Genomic DNA, 18,407 nt, shown 5'->3' on the forward strand with positions numbered 1-18,407 from the left:
ATTAGTTTTGTCAATTTAATTCGCGAAATGGGTAATTATTATTTTTTGGCGTTCGTTGAGGGTCTTGGATGAAAAATCCTGAAAAAACATGAAGAAGGTGTCCAGGGGAGCCCCAGGAGGTGACCTCACCCCTCAGTAAATTTTTATTTCACTTATTTTTTCCTTTATTCCTATTATCTCCATGCAATCAATGATAATTTGTTGGCGGGCTGGGGAGTCTTTTGTTTTCCACGCGCAATTGCTCCGCGCATCTTGGCGACGCCATGTTGAGATCAGAGGGGGGACGCATAAATTTTTCTACGCCGCACCGTGCGGATGCGTCTCGCGAGTTTCCGAAGTAAATTCATATCACAACGGAGTAAAATCATCGCCGTGATCTCCAGGAGGTGACCCACGACCTCGCTAAATATTAGTTTTGTCAATTTAATTCGCGAAATGGGTAATTATTATTTTTTGGCGTTCGTTGATGCTCTTGGGTGGAAAATCCTGAAAAAACATGAAGAAGGTGTCCAGGGGAGCCCCAGGAGGTGACCTCACCTCTCAGTAAATTTTATTTCATTTATTTCTTCTTTTATTCCAATTATTTCCATGCAATCAATGATAATTTGTTGGCGGGCTGGGGAGTCCTTTGTTTTCCACGCGCAATTGCTCCGCGCATCTTGGCGACGCCATGTTGAAATCAGAGGGGGGACGCATAAATTTTTCTACGCCGTACCGTGCGGATGCGTCTCGCGAGTTTCGGAAGTAAATTCATATCACAACGGAGTAAAATCGTCGCCGTGATCCCCAGGAGGTAACCCACCACCTCGTTAAATATTAGTTTTGTCAATTTAATTCGCGAAATGGGTAATTATTATTTTTTTGGCGTTCGTTGATGGTCTTGGATGGAAAATTCAGAAAAAAATATGAAAAAGGTGTCCAGGGGAGCCCCAGGGGAGGTGACCTCACCCCTCAGCCTCAGTAATCTTTCATTTCATTTATTTCTGTTTTTGTTTCTATTATTTGTATGAAATTGATGATAATTTTCTGTTGAGATGAAAAATCCTTTGTTTTCAATGCGCAACTCCTCCGCGCTGTTTGGCGACGCCATTTTGAATTTAGTGTGGGAGGGCAGAAATTGTTCATCCCAGGCATTTTTATTTTGTTCAGAGGGTAAATTAATTTCAAAACGGGATAAAATCGTTGGCCTGATCACCAGGAGGCGATCCGCAATCTCACTAGATATTTATTTCAGCTTTTTCCTCTTTTATGAACCTAGTTAACTGTTTTTTTCCTCTTACGAATTTCTTTGTCGAGGGTCACTTATCGACAGATCCACTTTTTTGGCACCAGGGGCTCCCCAGGAGTATGTGTCACCTCCTGACCGACGGTCTTACCTGCAGAAGGTGCTCTGGGAGGAGGGAAACTAATTACTAATAGAAATTAAATGTAATTATTAGGTCAGGAAAGGTTATAATTGGGTTTGAAGCAGTTTTATGGTTTTTTTTTCTTCTGAGGACTTGGGGTGAGGGTGAAATTTTGATTTTAGAGTCAGTGGTCCCCGGGGACGATTTTGGTGCGGGTAATCGCGGATTTTCTAGTGTACCGACCATAAACAAATCGGGAAGTGATCTTGAAAACTTTTTGAATGTTTAAGACAGTAATTTTTAGTTTTTTTGAGTTTTTTTTCCGTAATCGAGTGTTGTGTTGTGTTGTGTTCTGTTCTGCTGGCGACCTGTTGAGGAATTATTTGGTGAGTTTTTTTTTATTTTTATTTATTTGACTAATATCTGAAAATATCTAACATTTTTAATGAGTGAAAATCAATTCTTTCAATAGAGACTAATTTTTTTTTATTTAAAAAACGAATGAAATACGACAGGCCGTAGGTTTGCAGGAATTAATTAATTATTCAATTGAATTATTAATTTAATACTTCTCGATTAAATATTTTTTCCTTCTTTTAATATTCGGAGCTAAGTAAGACTTATCATTTCAGTTGGAAAAATAGATGGGGAAAATTAATAGAATCCAATGGGAAAAATAATTAGCTGGAGAATTAATTGAGAATAAAAATCCATGAATTTTCATTCGTCATTAATTAATCATGGTTTATTATTGTTGCAGTATTATAGATATAATGATTCGTAACGTATTTTACTGATATTTATACACGGATTATACAATATTTACAGAAAAACATAATCGTCGTAAGCAACACTTTATCCTCAAAATTTCTCATTTTCACTCTTTCTCTTTTTTTAATCATCCAATTAATTTCTGATTTCACTCTGACTTCGTCGATAATTTCACTCATTTCGGATTTGATTCTCGGTTGTATTTACAGTTATAATTATATTCTGCATTGGCGCGTTTACAGACAATATATTAATCCTCGAGTATTTTTTTATACATGCAAACGACACAAATACGGACAGTTTTCAGTTGTATACATTTTTTAAATTTCTTTCTTGTTTATTAAAATTGGTTTTTTTTTTTAAACTCTCATCACTCATCAGTTCATTATCTGATTAAACACTTTGGATCTAGTACACGACATAGTACGCGAGGAAAATTGCATTATAAATAGAAAAATTGAGATGAAACATCTGGTATTCACTCTTTGTTCTTTATTTAATGCTAGATTGGTGATATTTTTTTTTGCCAGAGTCGTGATGATAACTCCGGATTATTTATCTGTGATGGTCAATTTCAGTTGTTTTGGGATTTTTTAAATATTTGTTAACTACTCGCTAAGGATATTTTAAGGGTAATACCGATTTCGTCGAATCCCACAGCTGCTAATTAGGCAACAATCAAATCTCAGTGATACCTAGGTTTATTATTATTTATAATGGGTTTTCTGATGTTACTCTTTATCGTTGCCAACGTACAAATATATTTTTATTTTTTCGTTACTTTTTTTTTCCATTTTTTTATTCGTTTTGTAAAAAATTGTATCGATATGATTGGGCGCTGGTTCAGCGACATGATTTTCTGCTCAAAGACACTCGATTACGAATGCCGGGTTTTAGTGAGAAAAAATACTGGGAATGATGGGGTGATTCGAGGGTTTTGATTGCATCTGATTATTCACTGGAAAATGCAAGAATTTCGAGACAATCGAGTGTAAAAAATGCAAACTGATTCTAACTCGAAAATCAATTTAAATGAAAGAAAAAAGAGGAAAAAAAATCGAAATTAACGGGAAATAAATTAAATAAAAAATATCCAATCGATTAATTAAATTTTCCTCCATATGCATCGACCTGACTTGCCACAGATACAATAACACCCATGATAAATGTAGGGAACGAGGGGGGAAAAATGGACACCAGACTTGTTTTTTTAAATAAAATCCCATCAAATTGTCGACGAAGTGGAATAATTTTTCCTATGAGTAGTTTAAGCTTTCTGTAATGAGCCCAGACTGAACTCAATCTATGGAATTCATTAGTTCCTGAGTTACGAATGATTAAAAAAAAATGGTTCAAGTGTTCATTCAGCCCCAGTCTCCCTCATAATTACGTTAGAGTTCTCATTTAACTTACTATAATCTACGGATGATAATACTATTATGATACAGGGATATAAGTACATTGGTTTAGAGATTGCAGGCTGCTCCTCTCATATCACAGCGAGGGGCGTCGCCGGGCCGGCCTTTTTTTTTTTTTACCTTATTATCAATAACTTAGATGAAATAATCTGTCACTCGATTTTTTCACTCATTATACATCACTTTATACAGCTCTCACACATATACATCGTATTTATAGTATTATTTATAATATTCATTAGTCGTTCATTGAAAAATACTAATAAACAATTGATTAAATTCACTGGTGCCACAAGGCGCCACGTGTCTTGCGGCTCAGGAGTTTAATTTAGTTAATTATCAACTGCTGAGCTCAGTCTAGGCGCCCTCGCAACAACTTTTGCACAAATTAAAATTATTGCCGATTACTTCATCCTTGATTTATCTAATTTCAATTTTGTTTAAAAATAATGTCACTTTGTTCTTTATTTTTTGGAATTCAATCAAATGATCGGTTTAATTCATATTTATTAATTAATCGTAGAAAATCCGAATTTTCAATGTCGTCCTTTCGATTTATTTTTCATTTGTTCGTTTTTTCGCGATTAAGACTAGTTGATAATAGGAACATGATGTCATTTCAAACTGGATATTATTCAGTATTATTTATTTCAACAAGTTCCCTTGGAATTATTGAGAGTTGAAAAATGCCCCGAGGGTCTTTTTGGTTTATTTAAAATGCATCAATGAATTTGGGGAAAGGGGGGGGGGGGTGATGGGGATAATATCGGTGAATAGCCATGGAAGTTTCCGATTCAAAACCATGTGATATCGTATCGTTATCTTTACTATAGATTCCGAAGTACCGAGAAAATTAAATTACCCCAGTTAATTCGAAAAAATCGATTCTATGGGTTATTATCGATTTTATCGAACGCGGGTTTTATCGCACGGTGATCGATCGGAAATTTCCTCAGCGTTCTAATGAGACGTGATGATTGAACGATCAACCCCTCCGTCTCGAGATATCAATGATAATGTTTCACCAATTTATGATAAATGATTTTCACTTATTGAAATTGTTGTTTTCTTGATTGAAACAATAGTAATTATATTTATGCGGCTAATCCTTCACCTCTATTTGCAGGTGGTGGTAATCTCGGTGCTGCTGGTGTCGCTGTATCACTCTCCGTCTCTCTCGTTGGACCATGACGATCATAATGATGCTGGATACTTTCACTATTCCAAGTAGGTACACTAGCTGAATTTTGATTACCAGTATTGGAAGACGGTGTGCCAGGTGAATTTGATGGTGATGGTGTATGAAATAGCATTGAGCCCGATGGCACTAGTGGTTTACCATCATCAAGTGGACTGTTTGATGTTACAACCGGTTGTTTTTCCATTGAAAAACCATTACCACTTGTTGAATTACTCAAACCACCTCCATATATCGTACCGAATAGACCAGCGTATTTACTCCCTGATACTGGATGACTAACTGGCAATCCATTATTACTTTGTATCACTGATATCTCGTTCAGCTGTAAGTAATGCAGGCCGGACGGTTAGGTTTAATTGCGGTATTATCACCTACAAAGTAAGAAAAAAAATGAAAATGATGTCGGGGAGTGCTTCGTCATACGATAATTGCGCGAGGGATTATTTATAGTTGAAGTTATCCTGATGTGGCTAAAAATTACACGAGTTGAGTAAAAACAGCAGTTAAAAAAATATTATATACTTATATATGAATATGTATGTATATGATTAGAACATATGGTTTTTTATTCAACACGTGCCATTTTTTTAGATGCTGAGATAAATTTTACTATAAACTTTTCAATGTGTAGGGATGATTAGTATAGGGAGGGCTGATTTATGACTAGATCGGGAATTTTCAACGATCAATTGCAGGATTGAAGTTTGAAGGTATTGCTAATTGGCGATTATCGAGTCTTATCGGCTGGGAATTAAATACTTGGGTGATAGGGGGGCAATTAGGGTGACATCTGGTTTTATCGATTACAATTGAATATTTTAGCGGTTCATGTGTGCGATTTTTCTGGAGAGACAGATTTTTCGGGGAATTTTGGGATGGCAGGTGTTTCAAAGCGATTTTTAATATCTTCGGAAGTGACGAAATCTAGTGACAAATCGAACCTCAGAGAATAAATCGTCTCGATGTTTTTTTTTTGAATATGTTATTTACCAATAACTTGATCATGCCGGCTACGTACTTTCTGCTGTACGCCATTAAGGAATGGCCCGGGTAGATATGGGTAGAAGAGATCCGGTCGTCGTTGAAGAAACTCCGAGTCCTTGGGTGTGATTGGTAGTGGTGGTAGGTCCAGTGACATCCTTCTGCCCCTTCGTGACGCACCGTTGGTCCACATGTGCGTACCCATGTGCACCTGGGCAATTATGAAAAATAGTTGAGTGATTAAAAATCATTAAGAGGCCTTCAGGGCAAAAAAACAACTCCTGAGTTGCGATGAAAATTTTATTGTCATGATGGTCTAAAAAATTTGTTCATTTCGGAACAATATAATGCAACAAATTCTGAGTGATCTGCAGTCAATACACCATTTCAATAATTGTATAAAAATACGAGGCGCGCGTTGCCATCTTGACAACCCGGCACTTTGCATTTTTTAATGATTATTTAAATTATTCATCTTCACCAAATCACTCTCAATTTATTTCATCCTGTTCTAGGGAAGTGAACAATTATTTTGAGCTTTTCCGAAATTTTTATCCCATTTTTGGCCCAAGGAATTTCAGTGATTATTTTTTATCTCTAGAGGCCTCTCAAATACCTCGTTAAATCACCTGGTGGATAAATTAACGTGTGGATTAGGCGCGCGGGGCGTTAGTGCAAAAGCGAAATAGTGGAAAACTCAGTGGTGGATTACGGGTAGTAGTTAATCAATCGGGACAAATTAATTCAAACAGTAGAAATATTGCAGATATAGAGGTCTAATTTCGTTTGATAAGGGATTAGGAGTTTTTTTTTAGTGTGGACATGGGGGTTGTTAGGGGGAATTCTGATGTTTATGTACCTTGAGATTGCCCTTGGTGGTGAAGGCCTTCTGGCAGACGGTGCATCGGAAAGGCTTGTCGCCCGTATGCGTTCTCATATGGATCTGGAGCGCCGAGGATGACGAGAAATTCTTATTGCAAACCTGGCACAAGTGCTTACTCGACATGCCTGCAAACACATCCGTCACACTCACACATGTCCACATCTCTTTTTCTTATTTTATCCATCATAATTCGGTTGGGGAATGGTAAAACCGTCTGGATTGACTTTAGTATTTCCTCAGTATCTCGTTATCTCGGACAGGTGGATAGGGATTTTTTCTACTATAATGAGATATCGCTCTCTGTCCTTCAGTTTGACCCTTCAAAGTCCTCAGGGCGATTTTTACGTTAAAGATTCCAAGGTTTTGGGGAAAAACTGAGGTCTTTATCTTTGCACTGAAATTATTCTCGTGATTGATTCACTTAAGGATATACGAGTACTTCTATTTCACTCTAAATTCTCCGATATTCTTCATTCGTTATAATTTCAATTACTCCTCCGTAATAATGGAATCGTAAAAAATATAGTATTCATCAAGAAATAGAAAATAATCGATTTGAGGGAGGATATCCTTAATTAGTCCCGAAAATTTATGAAATCGAAAGACTTGAGTCCGCGGAGACGGTGAAAAATAGAGATAAAGCAATTAGGAATAAAAAAAATTCTTCTCCACTAGAAGCGAAAAAATCTGAAGCCCAATGATTATATAGCACTCGTGCATCAATGCAGTTAAATGAGCCGTAAGCTGGAAAGATAAGCATCAATGACTGTTTTGTAATCTACCTGGGAGAAGATACTGAATTAATGAGAGGGGGGTGGTTTGTGAGGGTTGAACGAGGGAAAATTGTAACTTACTCGGCCTCTTGGGTGCTGGGAGATCACCCTCGGTGGGTGATCGTTTCACTGGCATCGGGGCTTCAATCGGCATTGGCGATGGCGGTGGTGGTAAGGGCGGGGGTGGCGGTGGTGGTGGCGGTAGACTCGATTCATCGGTACAAATCGAACTCTGGGAATTCTCCTGATCCTGATTGTGCTGAGGTGTCTGTTGACCCACCTGTTTGTCACTGAACAGGTGGGGCGGCATATCGCGAATCTTGTGGGTCAACATGTGCTGCTTCATATTTCCCTGGAATCATAATTAAATTCGATTGATTTTTTTTTATTAGGAATTCAGATTCACGTCATTAATTATTCATTATAGAGTCCTGACCTTCAAGTTTATGAATTTCAATTCTCAATATTTTCTTTAGCTTGAAGTTTATTGCAGTTGCAATTTGTAAATTGAGTCGGGTTGGATGGAGTTTTATTTCTTTTTTTTTTCTTTGGGGTGATAATTGAATTGAAGGTGAGGTATCTATAGTTGATTGATCGATATTTCGATTACCAGAAGAAGATGATTCGAGGTGAGAAGTCCGAGGGCGGCTGGCATCCGCGGGGGCAGGTGAACGTTGGACGTTGACGTCAGAGCAACCCGCCCCCCTCCGTTACCCGTCCGCCCCCGGTTTCTCTCATCGTTTATTCGTCTTCTTGCTTTAGAATTTGGGACGGACGATCTTGGCTGATCCACGCATTTACACGCTCGTTTATTTGTATCGTCATTCTGAAAATTTTTTCGTTTCACGTTTCTTTCTTTGGATTTTTTCCACCCTCGTTACAAGAATTCTTTTTTTTTTCTGGGAAAATTCAATCTGCATTTGGTAATATCAATGATTGTTTAAATGCGAAAGCTTTCGTGAACGATTTCATCTAGAATTGAATTGAATAAAAATTCCCATTGACAATTCAATAAATTTCTATCAGTGTAAAGAAAAAAACGGTATCATGTCATGGGGTTTTTTGATTCCCTCGAATCTTCACCCCCCCCCCACCCAGATTTATGAATAAAGTCTGATGAATTCGAGGGATTGAGGTGTGGCATTGATATCGCGTGCAGATATTTCTTTTTTTAGTCTTCACTTTTTATACCTCATTTATGGAACAAATTTATTTGACTGAACAGGTAGAGGCTGGCTTATTTATTGGATAATAGGTGGTATGGGGTTGGGAGGGAGACTTACCTTTGTTGAGAAGCCACGGTCACAAATGGTGCATTTGAACGGCCGCTCCTTCGTGTGACTCCGATAGTGTATCTCCAGTGCGGAGTTACACGCGAATGTTTTGTAGCAGATATTACACGTTGTGTTGCCACGTACTGCAACAGAGCGTGTCAAAGTTGAGTTATTTTGCAATAAGGAATCCTCCTTTTGTTTATTCTCTCATATATTTAACCGTTGAAATAATAATTTGTTGAATTTTCCGGTAAATTGCACTCAACTCGGTTTAGAAAAATATTTGTCAATTCTCATCTCTTTAGACAATTTATAAAATTTATTTATCATTGCCTCTAGTATCGGAACAGAAAAATTATTTCCAAAGAATTCAATAGCGAAAACAAAGGGTAATAAATGAATTTAATTCTTTTTTCAATCCGTTTGAAATTTTAGAGCTGTCTCAATTTTGAATACTCTCCGACGGGTACGATCTTATGAATTATCTGAACTCGTGATTATTGAATTGCTCAAAAATAATAATGATAATAACAACTAACGATAAAGATAAGGGTAGAAGGGATATAAGCGTCAAGGCAAAGTCCATGTTATACCAAAAATTTTATTTGTAGGTTTTACATAAAAATAACGCGATTCAAACTATCCTCATACTCGAAGAAATAATAATCCGAATAGACAATATAAAATAGAAAGAAGGAATGAGAAATATACAGGTATATCGAAAGCTCTACGACAAAACACAAATTGATAGCTCAATAAAGTAATACGGGAGATAATAATTCGAGTGTAAAAGAAAAAAAAAACGAACAACAAAGTTGCTTGGGCGGTGAGGAGAAGGGGGTGGGGGCTAAATTTGGACAATTGGGATGGGATGGAGAATGTGTGATGGGAGTTTTATAGCGTCTCGCCTTGGTGCTAGCAGCGCCTACCTGCTGGGCCTCCGACAGCGAGACCTAGCGGATTGTAGGTTGATGATGCAGCTAGTACGGCTGATGTAGTTAGTGATGCTAGGGCCCCGGGATTTCCCCCATTACCCGGATTATTCATTGTTGCTATGCTGTTGATGGGTCCAGACGATTGGATATTGTTGACTGAGGTCGGTGATGATGACACTGCCTGCAGTAGTCCGGCAAACATTCCAAATGTATGAGAGTGATGAATATTGGCTGGTGGTGGTGGTGTTGTTGTTGATACGACAGAGCCAGGTGTTGATGAGGCACGTGGTGTCAGATCAAGTGGTGTACCCACAATTGAACTTGGTGGACTATTGCTTTTCTCACTATTGTATCTATCCATCGGTGATGTACGATCAACAGATGCCATCGTTGTTATCGTTCTCACTTGATTCTCGAGGGCTGCCAGGGATGTGGAAAAATTTGGTATCGATGATTCTTTAGTCTCATTTCTCTCAGTCTCATTATCCTCATCGATCTCTGTTTCGATCTGTCTTTCTGATTCGTCAATCTCCTCGTCTCGTCTTTCATCGTCCTCCGGTTCCTCCTGGTCATCCATATCCTCGGACTCATCCACGTACCTCTGATTCATCGGGATATTTGGCATTTGCGGTCGGAGATCTTTCATGTCCATTTCAGGATCTTGGTGGTGCCGATCCATTGCTGGATGCCTCGGTGGAAAAGCCATGGGAAAAGCGCCTGGTGGATGAAGATTGGGGAAACCACCTGGTAGGAAGGAGGCGAGGGGATGGGGTGGATAGCCTGGTGGAAATTCATTGACTTCCGCTGCTTGAATTTGCTCGGGGCTGAGGTCGGTTGGTTCCCCTGTGTGCAGGCGTATGTGTTGTTGAAGAACTAGGGCATTTGTGAATTTTTTGTGACACACTGGACACTGGTGGAGGACCCGGAGGGGTGGTTTTGCTCGGTGAACTCCCATGTGGGTTTTCAAATTGCCTTTGGTTGTGAATGCTCTACCGCAGATTTTGCACTTGAAGGGGCGTTCACCGGTGTGCGTTCTGTAGTGCATCTGCAGTGCACTTTTGCAGGAAAGAACTCTGTGGCATATCACGCATTGATTTGGATCTGTTAGCTTGTGCTCGATATTGTCGACGAGTTGCTGAAGTTTGGATGTCTCGGATGTCTTTGTTATCTCGATTAGGCTCTCCCAGGAGTTGTCATTGCTACCGGGACGTGGTAGAAGACTCGAATAGATGGCTGGATCTCTGGCTGGATCGACAATCATACTTTCACTGACGTTGACACCTGGATGATGAGGGGCGGAGGACAGGTGGGGTGGGAGTTGTTGAACTGGGCCTGAGGCTGGACCAGTGACTTGAGGAAAGAGTAACCCAGCGAAGGACGTTTGCAAGCTTCCACTGCTTGCTGTACTGCTCGCTGGTGATGCTCCCGATGGATGATAGCTGGCTGGACCCAGTCTACCTGTTCCCCTACCCGAGAGATTTTCAGGTTGCTCCTCCATCTCCTCGTCACCCTCGTCCTCGTCAGGCTCTAATCTACCGCTAGCTTTGCTACTATCCATACTACAGTCTTCGTAGTTCTGTTGTGTCATTCTGTCCGGTGTTGGTTGAGGTGACGCCGTCAGGGGTTGATCGAGGTAACGTGATCTTGGGGATGATGTGTCAAACTCTTCAGGCTCCTCTTCGATCACTTCCTCTGGGTCTTCTGGCTCTTTCTTGAGAGTTATCAGAGGCTCATTACTCTGACTTGGCGGCCTCGCCTCGATCACTGGTGACGCCCTGTGCTCTCGCTTTATGGCGTCAAGACGCTCCTCTCGATCTTGAAACGTATGTGGTTGACTTGTGTTGTTGGGAATAGGGGATTTTGGTGAGTGGACTGGTGAGGGTGATGTTGTTGACGCTGGTAAACCTATCGCTGGAGGTCCTGAATTGGCTATCGTCTTACTCAAATTCTCCGGTGTCTCCTGATCTTGATCAGGTCGCGGGATCATTGGTACACGGTGGTAGAGACTGGGCATACCAGCTGCTATGGCAGCAGCTGCTGCTGGCAGAGTGAGACTCAGTGGTAGAGGCGGTTGAGGTGGAATAAAACCGTGGGCTGTTGATGGATGATACGGTGTGTGATGTGACATACTACTCCCTGATGTTGGTGGGCCCGTTGGTCCCGATGGCGGTGGTGGCGATGGCAGGGGTCTTTGGCCGGATGCTGCCAACTGTTGTAGCAGTGGTGGATGATACTTGTCTAGGTGTTCAGGCACGGGATTGGGATTCATTTTGACGTGTGGAAATTTGGCTGTATGACGCTGAAAGTGTACCTTTAGATTGCCCTTTGTCGTGAAACGGCTGCCACAGACGTTGCATTTGAATGGTCTCTCACCTGTGTGCGATCTTATGTGTATCTGGAGAGCTGAATCACTGCCAAATACTTTGCCGCAGTAGCGGCACCGGTGTTTGAAGAAGGGCTCACCACGTCCACCCGATGATTTCGAATCGTATGGCGATAGACGCGAGCCTTTACCACTTCTGAATGCCAATTCGTCAGCCAAATTATTGGCAAGTAGACCCTGGCTTGCATTATCGAGGACCTCTTGTGCACGCTTCTGGAGCATCTCGAGGGTATTTGGCTCGTTCAGTGGTAGTGGATCGTTGTTCGTTATTATTGTTGATGCGAGGGAGGAGCTTATCGAGCACAGCGACGGTGGCATGTGGTGGGACAGGGTTGTTGTTGTTGTACTCGTTGGTGTTAAGGTGCTTGAGGTGTCTACGGGGATTGTTGGAGTGGTTGTTGATGAGGGTAGTGTGGATGAGGGCAGGGTTATGCCAATTGGTGATACGCTACTCGAGTTTGGGCGATCTTGGGTAAAGCCAGAGGTCACTGTCACTGGTGATGTTGACGTTGTTACTGATACTGTCGACGTTGACATGTGATGGGTATGATGACTTGAGGGACGCGATGTGGGTGGGGACGTTAAGCTTGACAGTGGCTTTGGGTGAATTGTTGGTGATGGCGATTCCGTTGGTGTTTCTTTGCTGTCACCTTCTGGTGGCAACAATGGCTGTCCACTTGCACCCGGTCCGTGGGTTATCGATAGTTGCTGTTGCAGTTGGCTTATTAATTGCAATTGAAATACCTGCTGGTGTTGGAGGGTGTACAGGGTACTCTGAAGGAGAGCCAAATCCTGTAGAGCTGCCTCTGGATCAGCACCACTCGATAGGGCTGTTGCCGCGAATTGTGCGACTGCTACTTTAGTGTTTTGAAGTGCCTCGAGGGTCACGTGACTTGTACAACCAGCAGCTGGTGCAAAACCCCCCGAGGCACCGCCCTCGATGAAGCTGTTATTGTTCTCCGCGTCTTGGCGATTTCTCATTTGTTTGCGGTTACCCTCTTCGTCCTCCTCTGGTTCAAATACCTCGGGGAGCTCCTCCGGGAGCTCTTCCTCGTCTTCCTCCATTGGTAGTTCCTCACGGTCGTCGTCGTCCTCTTGGTGGGAACGATTCGACGTCAGATCCACGGGATCTTCACCCGGTACACGCCCTGGCTCTTCACTCTCCGAACCCGTTTCATTATCCTCTTCTGAAACAAATAATCACAGATTTTTATTAATCACGAGATCGTTTTTTTTACTTCAATCACAAATTAATTCGCGAAAAAATATCGTTGCTGGATCACATCAAATCCGACAGTCGGAAGTGAGTGGTAATGCTGATAATCGTGAGCGCGAAAAACTCGGAGCCAAAAATAGTTATTCAAATTTAACAGATATGGGTGGTTGAAATCTAAATGTCAGTTGTTGGGGTTGAATAAAAAATGTTGAACTTTGAAACACAATTTGCTTGATTAATTTTTAAAAGTTAATCATTGAACAAAGTATTTTTAATTTTTCTATCAGTCAAATTTCAAGAACTTGATACTCGAGTGACGAATAATCGGTTAAGTCGATTAAATTTCAACATTTATTTACGTAACTTAACTAATTATGCGTCGGATTTAAACAACTGATTATTTAATTCTCATCACTGCACAAGAGGTTTTGCCAATATTAATCCCCGCGTTCTTCACCGAAATAAAACTGCATACCCGCGTAGCGAATAACCTGATGAATAAATTGTGGTGCAATTATCACCTAAACAATTAACATCGCGCCTCTGACTCTGACCACTTCTTCTCTCCATTCGTCTAGTTATGCTCCATCGCATGAGCTGCATCGTTACTTGTTAAATAAAAAAAAAAAAACCACCAGCACAAGACAGGTTCACAGAAATTGCGATCCGACGGCGGGTCGTCGGTCAATTCCGCGACAGCACTTGGCCCTTAATAATTGATCCCAATCGGCCCGCGAGACAATGCAATCACAGGGTACATGAGTATGTGTAATAACTCATTAAAAAATGGTGGAAAATGAGGAATGATGATGGGGGTAAAAATTGAATTATCTCAAGTAGATGGGAATTGTTTTACCCGAGAGGGACGAGATGCGACTGACGGGTGCCACCACCGGCCGAGGTTCACCAGCTCTCGCCGTTGTAAAATTCCCCCACCATTTGCCAACATCCACCCGTTTTACCCCCACCACTGGTTAACTCCTACGCGCGTTGGTGGAGGGTGGAGGACAGATATATAGGGGGGAAAATGAGAGAGTGAGGATGAAACCTGGGGCACTTGGGTTATGACAGGAGGGGCGTTGCGATTCATAAATCAGGGGGAGTGCAGGGGCGGAGCCAGCGTGAGCCATTCACCGACGGCTTTATTAATTATTATTATGGGTGATAGGGACACCCCTTTTGGTGTTACCACCTACGCATATCGTGGGGGGTGCTGTTGATTTTCGTGGATTCATGGAGTCTTTTTTATTTTTTTTCCTTCGGCAATTCTTTGTCTAAATTATTACTCAACAGCACGAAAATTCAGTTTTTTTTTATTATTATTTCTTTGTGGTTTACTTGTTGCAAAAGGAATGCTATAAATTCTTCATACTCTCGGATTTTTATGACAGTCTCAGCTCGAAATAGTCTATTAGTTATTGTTATGAGAATATTATTTTTAGAAGGAGCAATTAATTGGTTATAGATCATTTCCGGACAAAAAGATGTCTTACGTATTTTCAGTGGATTGAAATCCAGAATTGATTTTAGATTTTCAAAAATTGATATAATCATATGATTTTTAAATCGCTGCGATCTTAGGCTCGAACGTGATTGAAATCGAATCGAAATGTCTCGTGAATTTATCATAAATTTTCATCAGAAGAATTTTTAAATTTCTTCTCGTCAGTCTCCATCCCGATATCTCCAGAAAATTTGTATAATAGACTCGTCACCCAAGGCTCTAAATATGCTTTTCCTGAAAAAGTCGCATTAGCATGAAGCATTGAGACTAATGCTTCCCAGATGGCTTTTGCCACGTGGTCAGGTAAATTTCGGAAACTCCGACGCAAACCCGTAATTTACAACTGCATTAAATTCCATCTGCGCAAGGTCAGGGTCACCCGGAGGAAGTGATTCTTTTTTCCTTCTTTTTTTCTCTTCTGCATGTTGCGCAATCCCAGACGTCAATCAGCTCTGTAAAATCCGTTTAGACTGGAAGCTACTTCATAACATTCTTCTGGTTCCAAAATGATTTATTGCTAGGGATTGTATATCATATCGTCATAAAGTCAGCGGGGAAGACCGGCAACTGCTCAGGGTCTCGTCGGGGTAAAAATTCCAGGGGGGATTTTTCAACATTTTTCGGAGGTAGTTCTTGAATATTTCCTGAGGTTTTCTTTACTGCGTTTCAACTACAATAGTGAAAATGGGTCGGAAGTCATAATTTACAACCGGGCGTTCTATTCGTCGCGTCGGAGGCCTGGAAATAGTCCTTTAAATGTAACGCCGGGACATCAACATTTCACTTTCTCGAATACCAAATTTTCAGTGGGACTCATTTATTTTCATTGATTAATGGATTTCTCACATTTAAACCGCTCGATGAATATTTTTCTCTCACCCTTTACGGGTATTTATTTATTTTTCCTTTATTTTATTGAAAACGTGTTCATGTTCATGGAGGGGAGTTGGGGGCGGTGGGTGAGTCGGGGACAAGGTAAAAATAAGGGGAAACGCGGATTATCTTATCGGGTTCACGAGCAACATCGCAACCCATCGAAATACTTATTCGCAAATTAATAAATAAGTTCGATCGATGCTTTGGGCTCTCGGGGACTCGTGTTAACGTGTCCCAACTGCAGACGAAATACCCCCGGGGTATTGGTGGGGGTATGGGCAAAATGTTGGATATATTATCTCGCTTATCGCGATATCCTTAACGCGGGAATCATGATCGTTATAGGGAATGCTGAAACTTGGTCAGCGAGATATCGGGTACATGAATTTTCGGTGGGGAATGGGTAAGAGGATTTCAATGTTTCATTTTGGAGGGGGGGAATTATCAACTATTTGTCACCATAATAAACTGTATAAATTTTTTTCTTCGTTAAAAAAAAAATGAATTTATCATTCACACTGTTAATCTCCGCTGTGCGAAATGACAATGAATCGTTTTTAGACTTGCACACCGATAAATTCATCAATTGCCAGCTGACACCTAAAACTACGATACAATACTCTCCTTTAATTGCGTGGGCGTTGATTGCATTATTGGCACTAAGGGTCAATAATTACGGTTGACTGGCCCTCCCCCACCCCACAGTATTGACCGTGAAAATAGGCAGGTATAGCTGACCACGGGATTTGACACATTTTCAATCGAGAGGGGAGAGAATAGGAGAGAGAAAGAAAAAAATAACTAGAATAAACGTAAATTGTCGATTGGATGATGGGGGGATAGGAGGATTTAACGCCCGCGCACGCGTTACCGTCTAATGGGGGAAAAATATCGGTGGACAAAGGACACTATGAATTTTAGGTGGTCAGCTGGTGACTGGAAAAAGCCCGTCTGAACAGCTGCTGCTCTTAACCGAGTGACCACCAGCCGCCCACGCACTAGAATTTCCCAGTTCTATCGCGAATTCTCGTGACAATGACTCTTGATGGTTTTATGGGGACTACTATATATTATCGAATTCAATGACAATTGTTCAATTTTGGGATGGATTCAGAATTTTTCACGGTTTATTACCTTTTTCAGGGAATTTTTATTGGGGGGGCCTTATAAATTCATCAATCTTTTTAGATAAAGCCCTTTTTCGAGTAATAATAATTTTTAACATCAATCCCTGAGAAGTGAAAAAAATTTATCACTGAAGGTTTAACCTGCGGTCAAAGGAATTTTAAATTGAATCTCAGATGTTTAATTGCAAATTCAGAGAAGAAATTCCCTGAAAATGGTGTTATTTATCCACCGTGTCACGTCATGGGGCTTGAAAATAAAGAGTAAATAAAAAAAAAATGTACGCAGTCATTTTATCGGGAGTAAAATCAGCCACAACGTGACCATTTGTGATATACATGGTACGTACTCTATATACGTACGTCTCCTTTGGGCATTTTAATTACTCGGTGAGATTATCGCGTGACACCTTTTTACTGGAAAAACGACGCTACTTTAATACGCAAACCGCCAGCTGCCCACGGGGATTCACAAGTCACGTGAAAGCCGAACGTTAAACGATAATTAACATAAGCATAACAAAATTTATCGTAATAAAATAAGGTTATACTAAATGCTTTGGATTTAATCACATGCGATATCTTTTTCATACGTTAAATCACCTCTGATGCAATGATTTTTCAGGTGGTGGTTGAATTATTGTAATTGATGATGCATTATTCATAAATTTTTTATGCCAATGTTAATTTATTAATTATTGAAATATTTTATCGCGTTGGAAGACGGGAATGTTTGAATTTAATGACGAGTTTTTATCGGTAATTGGGGGGATAAATTAATGTCTCATTGATTAGAATTCATTTTTATCCGCGATGATTTATCTACCTCGTATTTATCCGCCCATAAGTGTATTGAGTTTATTAAAATTCATTCGATTATAGATGATGAAATCGGAAAATTTTTCCTGCGTGTACGATGAAAAATAGTTCAATATCAATTTCCTCGTTATTCCAATCAAGTAATGTCGTTTATTTTCCCTGAATTTTAATTTTTTCCTGGTGATATAAAAATGAATTGAAACGTTAAAATCAATCTCGTTGATGTTGCATTTCATTTCGGTACATTATCTCCCCAATTTCTATAGATAGTTGAGTGCGTTGACGTGTCTCCCCTCGGGAATATCTCGAGAGAACGACAACGGGTGAAAAAAATAAAATATATATAACTGAAAAATTTCCCCTCCCCTGATGCCACGCGACGCATTTTTCCTGAAATATGTAAAAGATTGCTGCACCGAAAAACGCACGCGGCGCATAAATAAACGAATGGGAATGGCTCTAAAAATATTCATCACCCATCATGTCAGGATATATGGATATTCGCGGGGTTAAAAGACTCTAAAATAATACATCCCCCTACCCAAAACCGATATAAAACGAAAAACAGTCTTTCGGGAAGTTGCTCTTATTTTCTCGTTTCTCTCCCTATCGTATAACTTTCCACGGGTTTTTCTCGGGTTTCACGAATATGTACGTAATATGACGTGCCACCGGGGTTTCCTCGGGATATTTATTTATGGGTTTTTACGGGCTGCCAGGGGTTTTTCTGTCAAGGGTATGGAGGGTTGTCACGCGCTAGAGGCACGCGCCACCTATTTGCCTCTGATGCCTTTACCCCAAAACCCATCTCTCACTCTATTTTATTTTCACTTTCCAAGGGTTTTTCCACACCCAAGCTTATCCCGCTAACTTGGAAGATTTTTCATTCATTATTATTTCAGA

The 18,407-nt window shown here is 40.4% G+C and overlaps 1 protein-coding gene and 1 long non-coding RNA gene across 4 annotated transcripts in view; one reads left to right on the plus strand and one right to left on the minus strand.

The window, feature by feature from the left end:
• The first annotated feature begins 12 nt into the window (after nucleotides 1-12).
• LOC105266079 (uncharacterized) overlaps nucleotides 13-18,407 on the plus strand; it is a 152,762-nt gene continuing 134,367 nt past the window's right edge. The window contains exons 1-2 of the long non-coding RNA XR_892132.1: nucleotides 13-1,732; nucleotides 4,662-4,762. This is a non-coding gene — a long non-coding RNA (uncharacterized lncRNA). The remainder of the gene's footprint in view (nucleotides 1,733-4,661; nucleotides 4,763-18,407) is intronic.
• The window catches only part of LOC105266078 (homeotic protein spalt-major), a 28,204-nt gene continuing 13,865 nt past the window's right edge, over nucleotides 4,069-18,407 (minus strand). Inside the window, exons 1-7 of one of the 3 annotated variants that reach the window (XM_011303977.1) lie at nucleotides 14,038-14,072; nucleotides 9,577-13,152; nucleotides 8,657-8,790; nucleotides 7,455-7,725; nucleotides 6,577-6,725; nucleotides 5,755-5,928; nucleotides 4,069-5,058 (exon numbers count right to left, since the gene is read on the minus strand). In XM_011303977.1, coding sequence (XP_011302279.1) covers nucleotides 4,630-5,058; nucleotides 5,755-5,928; nucleotides 6,577-6,725; nucleotides 7,455-7,725; nucleotides 8,657-8,790; nucleotides 9,577-13,030 — 4,611 coding nt within the window. In that variant the 5' untranslated portion in view covers nucleotides 13,031-13,152; nucleotides 14,038-14,072 and the 3' untranslated portion in view covers nucleotides 4,069-4,629. Of the gene's footprint in view, nucleotides 5,059-5,754; nucleotides 5,929-6,576; nucleotides 6,726-7,454; nucleotides 7,726-8,656; nucleotides 8,791-9,576; nucleotides 13,153-13,702; nucleotides 13,991-14,037; nucleotides 14,073-18,407 lie in introns of those variants that run through there. The other 2 variants (XM_011303976.1, XM_011303975.1) reach the window with 2 other exon arrangements.

Source organism: Fopius arisanus, unplaced genomic scaffold (genome assembly GCF_000806365.1).
Source record: "Fopius arisanus strain USDA-PBARC FA_bdor unplaced genomic scaffold, ASM80636v1 scaffold00036, whole genome shotgun sequence".
In the NCBI taxonomy this organism is placed as follows: Eukaryota; Metazoa; Arthropoda; class Insecta; order Hymenoptera; family Braconidae; genus Fopius; species Fopius arisanus.